Source organism: Mytilus galloprovincialis, chromosome 13, assembly GCF_965363235.1.
Source record: "Mytilus galloprovincialis chromosome 13, xbMytGall1.hap1.1, whole genome shotgun sequence".
Taxonomy (NCBI): domain Eukaryota; kingdom Metazoa; phylum Mollusca; class Bivalvia; order Mytilida; family Mytilidae; genus Mytilus; species Mytilus galloprovincialis.
Window position 1 is genome coordinate 31,461,530 of NC_134850.1, and position 17,133 is coordinate 31,478,662.

General features: G+C 31.4%; 1 protein-coding gene across 1 annotated transcript; it reads right to left on the bottom strand.

The window, feature by feature from the left end:
* Positions 1-3,983: 3,983 nt before the first annotated feature.
* Positions 3,984-17,131, bottom strand: LOC143056850 (uncharacterized). The gene is made up of 4 exons (XM_076230016.1): positions 17,005-17,131; positions 9,226-9,837; positions 8,651-8,770; positions 3,984-7,491 (listed from the first exon to the last, which is right to left on the bottom strand). The coding sequence occupies exons 2-4, from the start codon at positions 9,715-9,717 to the stop codon at positions 6,925-6,927; spliced, it is 1,179 nt and encodes a 392-aa protein (XP_076086131.1). The 5' UTR covers positions 9,718-9,837; positions 17,005-17,131; the 3' UTR covers positions 3,984-6,924.
* Positions 17,132-17,133: the final 2 nt, after the last annotated feature.

Genomic DNA, 17,133 nt, shown 5'->3' on the forward strand with positions numbered 1-17,133 from the left:
TGGTTGTGTTACCATATTGTTGACTGTTTGTTACCACATTGTTGACTGTTTTACCCCATTGTTGGTTGTTTGTTAACACATTGTTGACTGTTTTACCCCATTGTTGGTTGTGTGTTACCACATTGGGGACTGTTTGTTACCACATTGTTGACTGTTTTACCCCATTGTTGGTTGTGTTACCATATTGTTGACTGTTTGTTACTAAATTGTTGATTGTGTTACCCCATTGTTGGTTGTTTGTTACCACATTGTTGACTATTTTACCGTATTGTTGGTTGTGTGTTACCACATTGTTGACTGTTTGTTACCACATTGTTGACTGTTTTACCCCACTGTTGGTTGTGTGTTACCACATTGGTGACTGTTTGTTACCACATTGTTGACCGTTTTACCCCATTGTTGGTTGTGTTACCATATTGTTGACTGTTTGTTACCACATTTTTGACTGTGTTACCCCATTGTTGTTTTTTTTTACCACATTGTTGACTGTTTTACCCCATTGTTGGTTGTGTGTTACCACATTGTTGACTGTTTGTTACCACATTGTTGACTGTGTTACCCCATTGTTGGTTGTTTGTTACCACATTGTTGACTGTTTTACCCCATTGTTGGTTGTGTGTTACCACATTGTTGGCTGTTTGTTACCACATTGTTGATTGTTTGTTACCACATTGTTGATTGTTTTTTACCACATTGTTGACTGTTTGTTACCACATTGTTGATTGTTTGTTACCACATTGCTGACTTTTTTGCCACACTGTTGGTTGTGTGTTACCACATTGTTGGCTGTTTGTTACCACATTGTTGATTGTTTGTTACCACATTGTTGATTGTGTGTTACCACATTGTTGACTGTTTGTTACCACATTGTTGACTGTGTTACCCCATTGTTGGTTGTTTGTTACCACATTGTTGACTGTTTTACCCCATTGTTGGTTGTGTGTTACCACATTGTTGACTGTTTGTTACCACATTGTTGGCTGTTTGTTACCACATTGTTGATTGTTTGTTACCACATTGTTGACTGTGTTACCACATTGTTGGCTGTTTGTTACCACATTGTTGATTGTTTGTTACCACATTGTTGATTGTTTGTTACCACATTGTTGACTGTTTGTTACCACATTGTTGACTGTGTTACCCCATTGTTGGTTGTTTGTTACCACATTGTTGACTGTTTTACCCCATTGTTGGTTGTGTGTTACCACATTGTTGACTGTTTGTTACCCCATTGTTGGTTGTGTGTTACCACATTGTTTGCTGTTTGTTACCACATTGTTGATTGTTTGTTACCACATTGTTGATTGTTTGTTACCACATTGTTGACTGTTTGTTACCACATTGTTGATTGTTTGTTACCACATTGCTGACTTTTTTGCCACACTGTTGGTTGTGTGTTACCACATTGTTGGCTGTTTGTTACCACATTGTTGATTGTTTGTTACCACATTGTTGATTGTTTGTTACCACATTGTTGACTGTTTGTTACCACATTGTTGACTGTGTTACCCATTGTTGGTTGTTTGTTACCACATTGTTGACTGTTTTACCCCATTGTTGGTTGTGTGTTACCACATTGTTGACTGTTTGTTACCACATTGTTGGCTGTTTGTTACCACATTGTTGTTTGTTACCACATTGTTGACTGTGTTACCCCATTGTTGGTTGTTTGTTACCACATTGTTGACTGTTTTACCCCATTGTTGGTTGTGTGTTACCACATTGTTGGCTGTTTGTTACCACATTGTTGATTGTTTGTTACCACATTGTTGATTGTTTGTTACCACATTGTTGACTGTTTGTTACCACATTGTTGATTGTTTGTTACCACATTGCTGACTTTTTTGCCACACTGTTGGGTGTGTGTTACCACATTGTTGGCTGTTTGTTACCACATTGTTGATTGTTTGTTACCACATTGTTGATTGTGTGTTACCACATTGTTGACTGTTTGTTACCACATTGTTGACTGTGTTACCCCATTGTTGGTTGTTTGTTACCACATTGTTGACTGTTTTACCCCATTGTTGGTTGTGTGTTACCACATTGTTGACTGTTTGTTACCACATTGTTGGCTGTTTGTTACCACATTGTTGATTGTTTGTTACCACATTGCTGACTTTTTTGCCACACTGTTGGTTGTTTGTTGGCAGGTTCTATTTTGGACTTTGTTTTATCGGCAAAAATAAGCAAAAATTAAAACCCTATGATAACCCGCTATACGGTAGTTTTTTTTTTGTTACCACATTGTTTGTTGTTCGTTTACACATTGCTGGTAATTTGTTACCATATAGATTGCTGCTTGTTACCACATTGTTGGTTGTTTGTAACTACATCATTGTTGACTGTTTAACCCAATTGTTTGTTGTTCGTTACACATTGCTGGCCGTTTGTTACCATATAGATTTCTGATTGTTACCACATTGTTGGTTGTTTGTAACTACATCATTGTTGACTGTTTAACCCAATTGTTTGTTGTTCGTTTACACATTGCTGGCCGTTTGTTACCATATAGATTGCTGATTGTTGCCACATTGTTGGCTGTTCGTTTCGACCTTGTTGGTTGTTTGTTATCACATTGAAAGCGTTTTTTACCACATTCAATTTGTTGGTTTTTAATTATCACATGATTAAACGTTTTTTTGTGTTATAGGTGTCAGACCTCCAATTGAAAATCTATATCTGTTCAACCAAATTTTGCAATTTTCACATCCTTCTTAATATTTTACCTCAAGTTTAACCCCATAGAAACCATGTATATCCTGAATCTTACAATAGTTATCAAAGGTACCAGGATTATAATTTAGTACGCCAGACGCACGTTTCGTCTACATAAGACTCATCAGTGACGCCCTATCTTTAAAGTCTTATAAGAAAAACCTTAACTTTAGAACAAAGGTACTACTAAAAATAACCACTGGTTTTCTGGAAATCTTAAATAAGTATACTATGAATTCAGAAATTATTGCATGCATTTAATATTGTGATGTCATCATTTTAGACTAAAATGCGATTTTATTTTTTTCTATATCGCAAAAGATCCTGTTTAATTTATATAAAAACATTTAAAATGCTAGTTTAAATCATTGAAATTATAACCCTCTCATATTTTCCGCAATAATAAAAACATCGCAATAATTTCTGAATTTACAGTACCATGAATCCATTAATCCTCAGTTTTTAATGCAAACTCATAGACAAGTAAATTTTGGTTAAAAATGGTATTAATATATTTCTCTTTCACCAAAAGTTTTATTTTTGCAAATTTGTTGGTTATTTTAAGTAAATAATGACATCAAAAGCACTATTTTTTGTCTGAGTAGGGCTACTTTTACACTTATACATAAGTTCTTAATTGGAGGTTTGACACCTATAATTCGTCTAAACAAATCTAAATTGAAAACATTGTTCAAACCTTTGATTGCATTGGATGAAAAACGTAATTTTTATATGTGTGCATGTAAAATAAATTTTGTTGTAGAAGAGTCTCAATACAGCACAAACAACATTTTCCAAAAGATCAAAAAAGTGAAAAAGTATATTACAACAAACTGCATTTGACTAACAGGTCAAACGATTGATGTTCTTAAACCCTGCTGACTGCCATTGAAGATTGCCAAATAAATTGATCACAAGATGTAACCAAATGGATCTTAATATTAATTTACAACCAATCAGAAAACAATAAACATGCGGTAAAGATGTTATATATATATATATATATATATATATAAGTACGTCTGAGTCAGTGACAACCCTACAACAGATGTATCCATCGGATCACCATCAATGATGGTGATACATGGCTGTGTACATAATGTATATACAACTCGTCTAAACATCAACCCAACAATGTTAGATCTGTAAATTTGAAAGCAAATTTACAGATCTAACATTGTTGGGTTGATGTTTAGACGAGTTGTATATATATATATATATATGTAGACCGGACAAGTTCTGTATGAAAACATTCAAAACAAATATAATAATTAACTTTATTTTCCTAACAATAAAACTTAAACAAATTACTATACAAAAGAAATGCTTATGCCATAACATATATTCAATAATGAAATGTATGAAAATCAAATTATAAAGGATAACTAAATAGCTTAGTCCATACATATATGTATTACAGTTACATTCATAATGATACAGTTCTCACTGTATAAAAACATAGAGACTAATTTATTAAAATAACATTCAGGATGTTTGCTTCTCTATTTTAAAATTATAAAAGTCTGGCAAGAATTGTACCCATGAGAGTGCTATTTGGGCTAATTTTCATAAATTTAATATTTCCAAGGGGCATAACTCTTTTATAAAAGTTGATCGTCCACAATTATAGAATATGTCTAAGATATTGTTGATATTAACCTATAGTATAAGTTTAAAAAAAAAAAACTGGCAAGAATTGTAACGTGAGAGTGCTAACAAGACTGAAAGGACAGATAACAGGCTATTATTTAAACTAGGAATTATTTTTAATTATGGAATTTGTATAATTTCTTGTGTTTGAAATTTTTTTAAAATTCATGTTTATTCTGTATTATAATGTTTTGAGGGGTGCAAAACACTTTCCAAACAATACATTTTTTACATGTTGTATTCTAAATAGTGTTGTGCGCGGCACAGTTCATTCTATTGAAAATGTGCTATCATCTTTGTAATAGGTAGTGATGTGCGGCGCACAGAACAATTTTAAATATCATTGAATTAATTAAAAATTTCAAGCACAAAAAAATTGAGGGAGGCATGAGCATCTCACATAAATCTTTTGATAGATATTCAGTTGGATTTAAAAAACACACACAATTCATACTTTAAAGTCTTGTATTCATCACTACCCATGAACATACTGTATTTCATTGCAAAAATCATAACCCATTTAGATAGATCAATAAAAACAACTTTTAAATCTGAATTGCTCAAGATTTGACATATAAATATTGTACAAAGGGAAGTAATCAGGTTCTATAAAATACTGTCTAATTTTTCTCTCATGTTCATGCACAGACCATTAATCATATGCCTTCAACCCCTAGGGGTATAAATGTGCATTTCATTAATAAATTCATCTATTACAGTTGTTTTCCATTCAGTAGATGTTTTTGAGCTTTTGATTTTGCTATTTTATAAAGGACTTTCTGAATTGAATTTCCCTTGGAGGTCAGTATTTTCTGTCATTAATCTATAAAGTCTGTTTTTTATCTTTCCTTTTGAGGATGTACTTAGGTGAGGTTTTGGAATTTGTGTCAAATGTTCGGACTCCTTGGTGTTTTTCCATTCAATACAATGTAAAATATTTTGCCCCATAACACCCATTTATTTTTTCATATCAGACATGTAAGACTTAATGGCTCATAAAAGGTCATTTACCAAAATTTTAGAAGATTCTTGATTTTCTTTCTTTTGTTTTGAGACCCAAATAATACAAATGCAAATATAAGGTAAAAGTGTGAGTCCGCCTTTTCTCGCCATATTTTAAATCTCAAATATCTCGAAAAAGAGGTCCATGACCTATCAATATTTTTAGCTTATCTTTATCCTTAATTGATGCTCTACCAGCTTATAGTATGAATTTTAATCTCTTAATTTATTATTTTTTACCTAACCTCACCTAAGTACATCCTTAATGTCATCACAATCATTGTGTAAAATTTCAAACCTGCAAAGGTTCATGATTGGTTAATAAAGAATTTTTATTTCTAATAATAAGTATTCCTATTTCTAAACGATAATGATTTCATTTTGAGCAACAATCTTAAGTAAAATACAAATATGCAAATGAAATTAATCATTAATGTTCTAAAAAAAGCTACTAGACATATATCTTAATAATTTGTTCCTTCAATATTCTTTGTATTTGATTAGCATGATTAATTTCACATTCACTAATATTTAAGGTGGTACCCAACACTTTCACTAAAATTAATTTGGCTCGTTTAATTTTCATAAAATTTTGTTAAAGTATTTACTTTGACACTTTAACAAAAATATAAAAATTTTAAAAATTTTGAACCAACAGTTTTGTCAGAAAAATTACACTGGTTATATAGCAATTTGACAACCACCAATTTTGATCATTGAGAAGCTTAATATTCCTTTTACAACACAACGTAATTAAAACGTTTAGCTGACTTTACAGAGTTATCTCCCTGTAGTGTTAGGTACCACCTTAATAATGAACTACATTTAACTACATGTAACCCTCCTTAGCCATCTGATCATGCCTAATCCTATTAAGTTTGGTTAGTTTTCATCATACATAATGATATCTTATCAATTTTCCAGAATTCAATATTATCACATATTTGAATAATTACTTGTTTGTCCAGGTGTTTTATTACTGCAGATTCATTTTATTTTGACAGGTACCATTGAATTAACTTAGATCATGGAAAATTCATATTTTCATGGATATTTAATTTCATGGTTTTGTAGATGTCTTCACATAAACCTATTGCAAAAATTGTGTTGTTTTTGAACATTTAAATTTGTGATTTACCTATACCCACAGAATCAACAAAAATTAGTATTATGCAAGGCCACAATTAAAAATATTTTGGTTTGCCCAAACCCTACCCAAGGTTGAGAAAGTGGGTAGGTAGGTAGGCATTTTCTGTTTTTTTTTTTTTTTTTTAAGAAATTTACTAATCGGATGTTTATTAGTCTTCATGCCTATCTGATTAAAAAAAAACTTCTTCAAATCAGGACAATAAAAGAATTTGAGTAGGCAGCTTTTTTCTGGGTAGGTAGCGTTTGGGCAATCAAACCTATTCATTTTTATGGCCCAAATAATAATGAATCCACAGTAGCTAGTTCAACAACTTTCTCAAAACTGTTTTACATCAATGTACTTATAAAAGTATATACAATTTTTGATTATTTGAATCATGATTGAAAACTTCTTCTTTAACATATTTATGGAATTTGAACAAGTCTAGTTCTTTCTATATAATCTGTTGTAACATTATGTGAAACATACATTTGATAATTTTCTGTATTTTGCGGCACAACTATTTTCGGTACACCAAATACTCTTTCTTCTACAGCATATTCTTGTGAATGCTTAAATATTTTACCTAAAATCACATCAAATGCTGACATATCATATTTATGACACCCTGAATATTTAAATAACGGCTTTCGTTCATAATTGCATGCAGTGTTTTGTGCTCCTGTGGGGCTTATACATTCTTCAACAAGGGCGCACTTTACCCATGGTAACATTAATTCCTTGTGAATTTTTTCTGTATCGAACACAATTAATTGACTAGTCTTTGCTGACTCCTTGAAGTAATAATCCTCTATTTTAACCTTGAAATGTTTTAACATTTTTGTATATGTGAGCGATGAGACAGGATCCTTAATCGTCCAGGCTACAAGTCCTAACGTCTGTGCCTTTTTTATTAAATGATTGATTTGACCGGTCAGTAACACTTCTGGTGGTTCTGCCCATAAAACCATTCCATAATCTCTTAAAATTTCCTAAAATTAAACAGAATAGTATGTTATCATTTCAAAGTAAGATACTTATATTATTACATGTAATAGCACACTTTAAAATCAAAATCTCTCAAAACATAATTTATTTTCGTGGGTACCTATTTTCGTGGATTGCAGAAATTTAGCTGTTTTATGCATATGTGATTTCGTGGTTATGCCAAAGTCTGCATACAACTTAATAGAAAATTTGTTCTCCCTAAAACTTTTAAACTGTTAGTTCACCTAGCCTGTAACCACGAAAATTATGAAAATTGGTATCCACCGAATTAGAATTAATCTACAGTATATTGGGTTTCTTTAAATCATATTTTAAACAAAGCTACTGTATGTGGGTACAAATTTTCATGAACTGAATAATAAGTTTCATGGATATTTGATTTCAAGGTTTTGTTTATGTCTCTAGACAAGCCCATAGAAAATTTAAATGTGTGGTCCACCTACAAATGTATATCAACGAAATCCCCAACAGTTATTCCACAAATGATAATTAATCAATAAATGTACATCCATAAGATGGCAACATAATGACACAAAAAGTAAATGTAAAGTTCAAAAGACATATGGTAGTTAACACTAGGTTCATTATTCAGAAATTAATTCTCTATAAGAATACAAACTTTTACCTATTAAAACATTTAAACCTGCTGCATTTGTTTGTACTTGTCCTAAATCAGGTATCAAATGTTCAATGTGGCTCATAAGTGTTTCTCGTTCTTTTTTTTTTAATATAGGTTAGATCGTTGGTTTTCCCTCTTTCAATGGTTTTACACTTGTCATTTTTTAGACCCTTTATAGCTTGTTGTTTTGTGTGAGCCAAGGCTCTGTGTTAAAGAAGGTACTTTGACTAAATGGTTTACTTTTAAAAATTGTGACTTACATGGATAGTTGTCTAATTTGCACTTATACCACATCTTCTTACGAGGGGCCTGATGGGTTATTTTTTGTTCTTCGTGATTGGCGCATTTTTCGCTATCATGATCCGTTTTTCTAGATTTTTTTTATATATTTTCATGATCTGTGATCATGGAAATTTATTTTCTGTGAATTGTGAATGACAACAAAAAAAAACTCGTGAATCGTGATGAAACCCCCCCCCAATCTGGCACCTCTCTTATGTCATTTCTATATTTAAAAGTCTCACCTGTATAATTATTGGTCTATAACTCTTTATTTCTAAATCTTTTACATGTGAGGGATATTGTTCATATTCAAACTTCTTTAATATGCATTTCCTAATTGTCTCATTGCAGTACATTTTCACCTGAAATATAATGTCGAATCATTGCAATTGGTTATGGCACTTGAATTATTGCAGTACGTTTTCACTGGAAAATAATGTGGAATCAATGGTTATGGCCCTTGATTTCAGTACAAAAAACAAATAGTAAACAAAGAACATTTCTGTAGTGCATTGGTTCCGCTGTTCCAGATTAAAATGCATGGGGAAGGGGATGCACTCATATGAATAGATTGTGAAGATTGTAGTTTCTAAAGAATTTAGCATTTAGAAATAAAAGAAAATTAAAGAATTTAAAATTAAAATTAAAGAATTTAAAATTAAAACTAAATGGGAGTTTAGGGTCTAAAAATAATTTCTCCCATCCCCCATGCATTTAAATCTAGAACAGTCCTAATTTAAAGTATGATCCTGATTTTAATAGTCCAATTTTAAAACTCATTGAAAAGGGAGACAACTCCTATGCAGAACAGACTTACCAATAGACGTTGATGGTAATTTATTCCAAGGTCATAAATCAAGATCATCTTTGATGGTAAATGTTTATGGCAAGATTTAATTAAGCGCATGCTTTCATCATAAAGCCCAGGCTTGATTGCAGTTCCGATCGGCAAATTTTCAATATCTTTGTGTAAATTATTATATGAAATAGAATGAGTTTCATGAAAACCTAATTCTTCTAGCACATTAGGATCAATTTTGTACTCTTCATTATGGGAGGTCCTTATATTCTCTGGAATATTCTTGATATTGTTGATTTGAATATGGGTTTGCGTTACGATAGTGTGAAGATGTGGTGATGGATTGCTTAGCAACCAAAGTGACAATGTTGAAGCTCCAAGAAAAAGGACAAGAATATAGAAGTTTTTTGTCTTCATTTTATCTTGTATTTTACAATTTCTTCCAAAAGATTGAAGTTTTTGTTTTAAACTAGATTTCATATGGAAATCTTTTTCTTCGTCCTCGGTCATCTGTGTTTTAGATATTGTTGAAGATCATCATCGTCTGTTCTCCTCATCTTGATGTTACAAACAAATTTATAAGCCAATGCAAACTGTTTTGCTTCCTCAAGCCATTTTCTAATTTTTTATCTGAAAATGTAAAAATAAATACATGTAGTGACTATCATATATATATACATATATGATTCAGTATTTTCTTAAAATCAAAGTGATGGAAATCACTCATGGAAAGATTAGAAGAGTAGTTTGAATTATTGGTAAGGTGGGGAAAAATGAACATTTATAAAGTACTATATTCCTGAAAATTGCATTAACAGCAGGTCTTTAGAAGGAAACTTGCTTTATTTCAGTATGAGGATAAAATGAGGATAAAATTAAATAATATGGGTCTCTTAATTTGCACAATTTTATTTAAACTGCAGTTTATATCTTATCGAAATTATGTTGCCTGTTCTGAACATGTTTCAAAAAAAAAAAGGCAAACTAAAAATTCTTCTAGTAAATGTTACCAGCTACCCTTGTTAGACATAAATCCAGACCAACAGCTAAAAACTTTAAAGTGTCAACAAAAATAATCTAAAAATGTTGTTTTGTAAGTTGAAACAGAGGTTATATGACATTGAAGATAAAAGTTTTAGAGTGCCTTTTGATCAATTTTTAAAGTATTTTTCAACATAGGGCATTTGAAAATGTACTTTTTCAACGTAAACCAATTAAAAAACTAATTTTATTGAAATGTGGATTCTTTCTTGATTGCAAAAATATATATTCACTTCTAACATGTCTAATGAAAATTCAAATGACTAAAATAGACATAATGATTGATGGAAAATAAACTAATAAAAAAAAGGTTTGTTATAATTAAAAGTTTAAAAAATTTTAAAACTGTTTCAAGCCAATTCCTGATAAAACAAGTGAACTAATCTAAATTGTTGATTAATTACAGATGATTATTGGAAATTTATCAAGTAAATTATAGGCCTTACTTGGATACCTTTTATATATTCATATTTATATTCATATTTCATTTCTTAAAGATCTTGTTAATCCATTAATTATTTATCTTTCAGATATAATTTACAGAATCACTTTATGTAATGTAGATCAAAAGTAATTGGCAATAAATAAATCTATCATCCTTATAAATATCAAACATCTAATATACACATTTGTGTATTCAATTATGAGGTCAAATACTTGTGTATAAAGAATTAGATGTATATTGAGTGGTCTGTATTATATGTTATGTAAGACTGAGGTTGATAGGTGATGTGGTCAATTTGATTGGCAGTTTAGGAGGTGGGGCATTGTTATTAAAGGTACACCTTTTCTCTGATTGTTTAGAGATAATGACAGTTGTCAATCATACTAGTATTGAATCAATACCCACTTTTCTAAACAAAATGTTTTTAAAAAAGCCTGCACATCAGCACACCTTAATGGCATATATTCTTGAATGAACTGCTCCAATAATATACTAATTTTTCCAGTTTATATGTGTATTATGTGTACATACATAATAACCATAGGGAACTATATTTCAGTGTGAATACATTTAGTAACAGTAGCTAACCTGTCCTGTTGTTAGGGAGGTCGTGCCTAAGTAAAGATTTAGAACAAGTTCTAATCTTTCCAAAAAATGTATAAAACATTAAAACTCTAATACATGTATATACACTGTAATGTGGATTCATAATCATTTATCACACCACTGGGAAATCATCATGTTGTGATTGGTTTAACGCTGTCACATGATGAAGGCCACAAAAAAGAATAGGTATGTTTGCCCTAACCCTACCTACCCAGAAAATAGCTGCCTAGTCAAAAAATTTTATTGCCTTGATTTGAAAAAATGTTTTTTTTAATAATCAGATCAGCATCACTCCCAAAGTCATGACAGACTAAAAAAACATCTGACACTTCATCTTCTTTTTGTTGAAATAAAAGGAGAAAAATGCCTACCTACCTACCTATTGTCTCAACCTTTGGGCAGGGTTTGGGTAAACCAAAGTATTTTTAAGTGTGGCCTGACCCCCTATCATATGGATTTAAAGGGGGTTAGTAAATTGCATAGGTGGTTCATAACATCATGTCGAATGTTAATGGTGACGTCATCCATTAATGTTTCATTGTTTATTTTTCTACAAATTAAAACGCAGCAGAAAAGTCTGTTGTGCGATAAATTCGTAAAACAGTTCACTTCTGACCCCTATGGATATTACTAACCCTGTAGGAATCCGTAGGGGGTCAGTAGCTGTCCATATAACTTTTAATGTTGGATACCAATTAAATGTATTATGGATTTTTTAAACATAGGTGAACCACAAATTAATTTATCTAAGAAAGTACAGATTTTCTTGAAGCTCCTATGCATAACTGCAATGTTTTTTCTAAATCAAAAAGTCAAAACATAATCACAAAATTGCATTTTTTTTAAATCAATATACACAAAAATAATCCATAACATTTACTTTCATGACTAATACTTGACCTAATGAGCAAATGGTAAAAACATCATACATGTATATCACTTATCAAAGCACTTGAATCACAGACATTCTAATAAAATTGTGGATGTCAAAAGTGGATGTCAAATGTGGATGTCAAAAGTGAACATTTTATATGCCACAGCACAAAAATTATTTTTTTATCACATAAAAAGGTCAAGTGTCACAAAATCTTCAAAAAAAGATAAATAGTCATGATTAGTTTGAACGATTCTAATCGTAATCATGATTAGTTTGAATGATTCTAATGGTAATCATGGTTAGTTTGAACGATTCTAATGGTAATCATGATTAGTTTGAACTATTCTTATCTATACTATTAAACGAGAAGACCTCATATTGTGTGTCGCTTCTCTTCCTTCCATGATAAATTAATCATCATGCCTCTGTGTTCTATAGGTAACATGCATAGTCGCATTTGTCATCCATTCTTATGCTTTTTCAGATTGAGTTATATTTGGAGAAAAACGACAAAAAAGGAGTCCGGATATTAATTCCGTCATCAGACTGACTTTTAGTCATAGATAGATGTAATACTTCTGGTTTAAAACATGCACAAGTACAACCAATCGTATGATAGATAACAAAAATAAAAAAATAAATAAGCCAATCAGAAGGTTCTCAATATCATGGTGTTTAGATCGCAAGAACCACAACTATTATACCTCCTTAGGACAATTTTTTTCGCGTTTATCTACATGTACACTACGACTATACTACTTTAATATATAGAAATTCTCGGTATTTTGTCTACTGTTTTCTTTGAAATGTTTACTTTTTAAGGGGTGTCATACCAGTTGCTTATATATATTAAAATAAGTAAAACATGTGACACAAGTACAACCAATCGTATGATAGATAACAAAAATGAAAAATAAATAAGCCAATCAGAGCATTCTCCGTATCATGGTGGAAAATTATTTTTCGCGTTTATCTACATGTATACACTACGACCATACTACTTTAATATATAGAAACTATTCTGTCTACTTTTTTTTTTTGAAATATTTACTTTTTAAGGGGTCATACATTGTACCTGTTGCATATATATCAAAATTATTAAAACATGTGGAAACAAGAATGTGTCCATAGTACACAGATGTCACATCGGCACTATATTTACTAAGTTTCGAGTTGATTGGACTTCAACTTCATCAAAAACTACCTTGACCAAAAACTTTAACCAACCTGAAGTGGGACAGATGGACGGACGAACGAACGCACGGATGCACAGACTAGAAAACATAATGCTCATAAATGGGGCATACAAATTTATTGTTGAAAGTGAAAGTAGTGATTTGGAAAAAATGAAAGTAGGGTAGAGATTAGAGGGAGGCAGGACCTTTTTCGGGACGTCGGGATCAGGAGTTTTTGAGCTCGGGATTTGGGGATTGATCCTTACGGGATCCGGGAATATATTTTTCGATTTCGAGATTTCGGGATATGAATTTCATTAAATTCTGCATTTCGGGATTTCATGGTTTTAAGCCCGGAATTTTGGGATCAGGACCCCTCCGACCACCCCTCAAATTAGCCTTATATAAAAAAAGAAGATGTGGTATGATTGCCAATGAGACAACTATCCACAAAAGACCATAATGACACAGACATTAACAACTATAGGTCACCGTACGGCCTTCAACAATGAGCAAAGCCCATACCGCATATTAATAGGCCCGATAAGACAATGTAAAACAATTCAAACGAGAAAACTCATGAAATATTGAAATATTTATATAAAAAAAAAGAACGAAAAACAAATATGTAAGGTCTTAGTCATTTATACAAGATTCATATCCTACCATTGGCATGTTAATAAGGCTCTCAAAAGAAAAGCACTGATGGATTGTCCTAGAAGCATATTCTATTAGACTAATAATGTTCTACAGATATATAAGCAGTTACATTTATTTCATGTTTGAAGCGGTGCAAATTTTTAATTGAATTTGACTTTTACCAAAAGATGCATTGCAGCAAAGGAGAAGAATAATTTTGGTCTGAGGCCAGAAACACGAAAATAATTGAATTTAACAGAAAGGAATCATATATCAAATGGAAAAAGGGAGAGGGCTTTTGATACCTTTAATTTTATGAAATTCTCCATACATATTATCTTTTACAAAAATCATCCTACAACAGTTAACACACTGTATATTCCCGCGATTTCGAGGGTGTGTTCTAGTGGTATTTAAACCATGTAAACTGGTTATAATTTATTATAGTTTTTAAGATATTAGGTCAAAAAATCTTTGTAAGAATAACCAATTTAAGGCATTAAGGTTTACTCTTCATGTCTTGTAAGGAATTGACTGACAATTCAGACAATGCTAATCTAATTTTAGAACTTGTCCTGATGACAAAGTTTTGCTATTAATTTTTTTTTAAAGTTTTCGCACCCTACACTTTCACATCCTTTTTTAAGATTTTGTTTTAATAATTTTTTAATTGCATGTCTCCGAATGCAGGGAGGTGTAGCCAAATTTGCCTTTGTAGGCTATGGGTTACTGCCTCCAGGTTTCTAATCTAATGTCATAGGATAGGGAATAAAATGTGGAAGAAACCCAGAAATTATAACAATTAGCGAAAAAAAATGTTTACTCAGACTTGTCAGAGAGATCTGAAGATTTGAAATGTCAAAATATTTATTATTTTAGATGATAACCAAATTAAAAAGGCATTACAAACAAGTAAGAAAAATAGTAACAAAATTAGCACAGTAGTTCTTAAAATAAATGTAGAAGTAGCAAAGGATAAATCTCTGAATGGATATATAATTATCAAATGCATCTACTAAGCTATAGACATATGGAAATTTATCTTATTACACTAAATTGTGTATAAGCTCAAACTTTATTTTTAGTTGTTTTAAATATTTTGAAATGTTTGTTTCTGTTTTGAATATTATGCATGTTATCATGGTTATTATAAATAACTTTCACACTCTAGTCTTTTTAACATATTCAAATTCAGTATAATTATTCTTTAAATATGCATTTACATAAAATTTCTATTTTCCTAACTGATAAATTAAATACAAATTAAAAAAATATCATTTGCCATTCTTTTCACTGAATTCACAAAATCAAGAAATAACCGATAGTTTTCGTGTATCTTTCACATTTCATTCCCAATTGTATGAATGATATATGTTTAATTATTATAAAATCAGTAGCTGGTACATGTAGCTTACAAAGGTCAATTTGGCTGTGACACCCTCATGCAGGAAAGCACAGATGATGCCTATTTCATTTTGTCTTTTAATCATGTTTAATTTAAAATATTGGTATCAAAGTATTCCAGCTACCATCAGCCTCCAGTAATTATCCAATACACTCTTTCTCCAAAAGAACCATCCGAGATTCTAACACTCTTCCTCTTGGGTTTGTATCAGAACTGACAGTCGATGCTTTAATATCCTTGAAGATGCTGTATTAAAGTCAAATATTTTAATTTTTTTTAAAGGGGGGATTTGGTTAGTTTTGTATGAGGGTAGTAATGCCCTTTAACGTCAGGGCATCAAACAGTCATTTCCGGCTACAGTTAGCATCAAATTGGTTAAAATTTTACCGTGTTTCAAAATATCCTTATCGTGATTTGTCAGAGGTCTCAAATAGAGCGTTACCGTCATTTTTGGAGAAAACAAATATGTGATACGTCAAAATCGGTCTAAGTTTCTGTTGACTAAAAGAAAGAGTACATTTTATCGTCATAATTAAAAAAACTACCATTAACGTCATTTGGCAAGAATTTTTACAGTTATTCGTCATGAAAGTACCCCTATTACGACCCTCCTGTATACATGTTCCAGACCATTTGAGTATTTGGACTGTACGCCTACGGTCTGGACCGTATAGGTATACTCGTGCAGTCGGACAGTATGAGTATACGCATATGGTGCAGTTGCAGTAGGAGCTGACCATACATTTTATTGGATCAAATTGATTAAATTTAAATAAACATTTATCACAATCTTTAGTTTTAGTTTTACAAATTGTTATTATTACAATTACATGGATAAAACATGTAAAATGAACACTTGAAATTAAATACTTGTTTAATTGTATATCTGAATCCTATTTTGGTACTCTCGCCCAAGGTGACACTAAATTGCTACATGTATCACAAAATTTTTTTTTTTTTTTTTTTACATTTACATGTTTACAGTTAATTCATGCATGTTCCTTTGCATTTGCATTTTTGGTAAAGTTGCTAAATATTTTAAAACAATTGTCCTCCCTCATTATGTTTACTTCCGATATCTTCAATTTCACTGATCATAATTCAATTAATGTATTACTGATTGACATGCTAAATACAAGAGATTAACATATTTTATCAACATGATTTTTTTGAATAGTTAAAATAATTATATTAATTTGAGAGTTTTGTTGATCTGTTATATGCATTTGTATCTAATAAAACTTGAACAACTTCTTAATATTAGTCAGACCGTACGTGTACGGTCCAAATACTCATACCTGCTGGAACATACACACTACTCACTAGTCCAAATATTTATGAGGTCTTGAATAGCTAAAATATTTTTTTGTTTGACACCTACATTTGTAACTTCGCTGTATGTTGTCAAAGCAAAAAATAAAATAGCCTTTCAAGACCATAATATTTATTTGGACTATACTATATGTTGGAGAAGTGAAGGGTGGTCACTCACACTGGTCACTGCAAACACCTATGACTATGTTCATACAGAGGATGGATCATGCTTGCTGTTATGTCATGTATAGACTGGCTTGACCCCGTCCTGAGAATAAGAGTTGAATAAACTTACTAAAGATCTTCTTCTTTGCTAAAAAGTCTTTAGCCGATGTCCGCTAGATGATCACAGATCAGTATACATCGCCGATGACAGATGACATCTGACCTAACAAGGGAGATAACTGATGTGGCCGGAAGTGAA

Excerpts from the sequence above, each read along its gene's own strand:
- LOC143056850 (XM_076230016.1), bottom strand. The coding sequence starts at position 9,717 with ATGACCGAGGACGAAGAAAAAGATTTCCATATGAAATCTAGTTTAAAA. Across the intron at positions 8,771-9,225 it reads ATTACCATCAACGTCTATTG|GTGAAAATGTACTGCAATGA; the intron begins GTAAGTCTGTTC and ends ATTATATTTCAG. Across the intron at positions 7,492-8,650 it reads ATAGACCAATAATTATACAG|GAAATTTTAAGAGATTATGG; the intron begins GTGAGACTTTTA and ends GTTTAATTTTAG.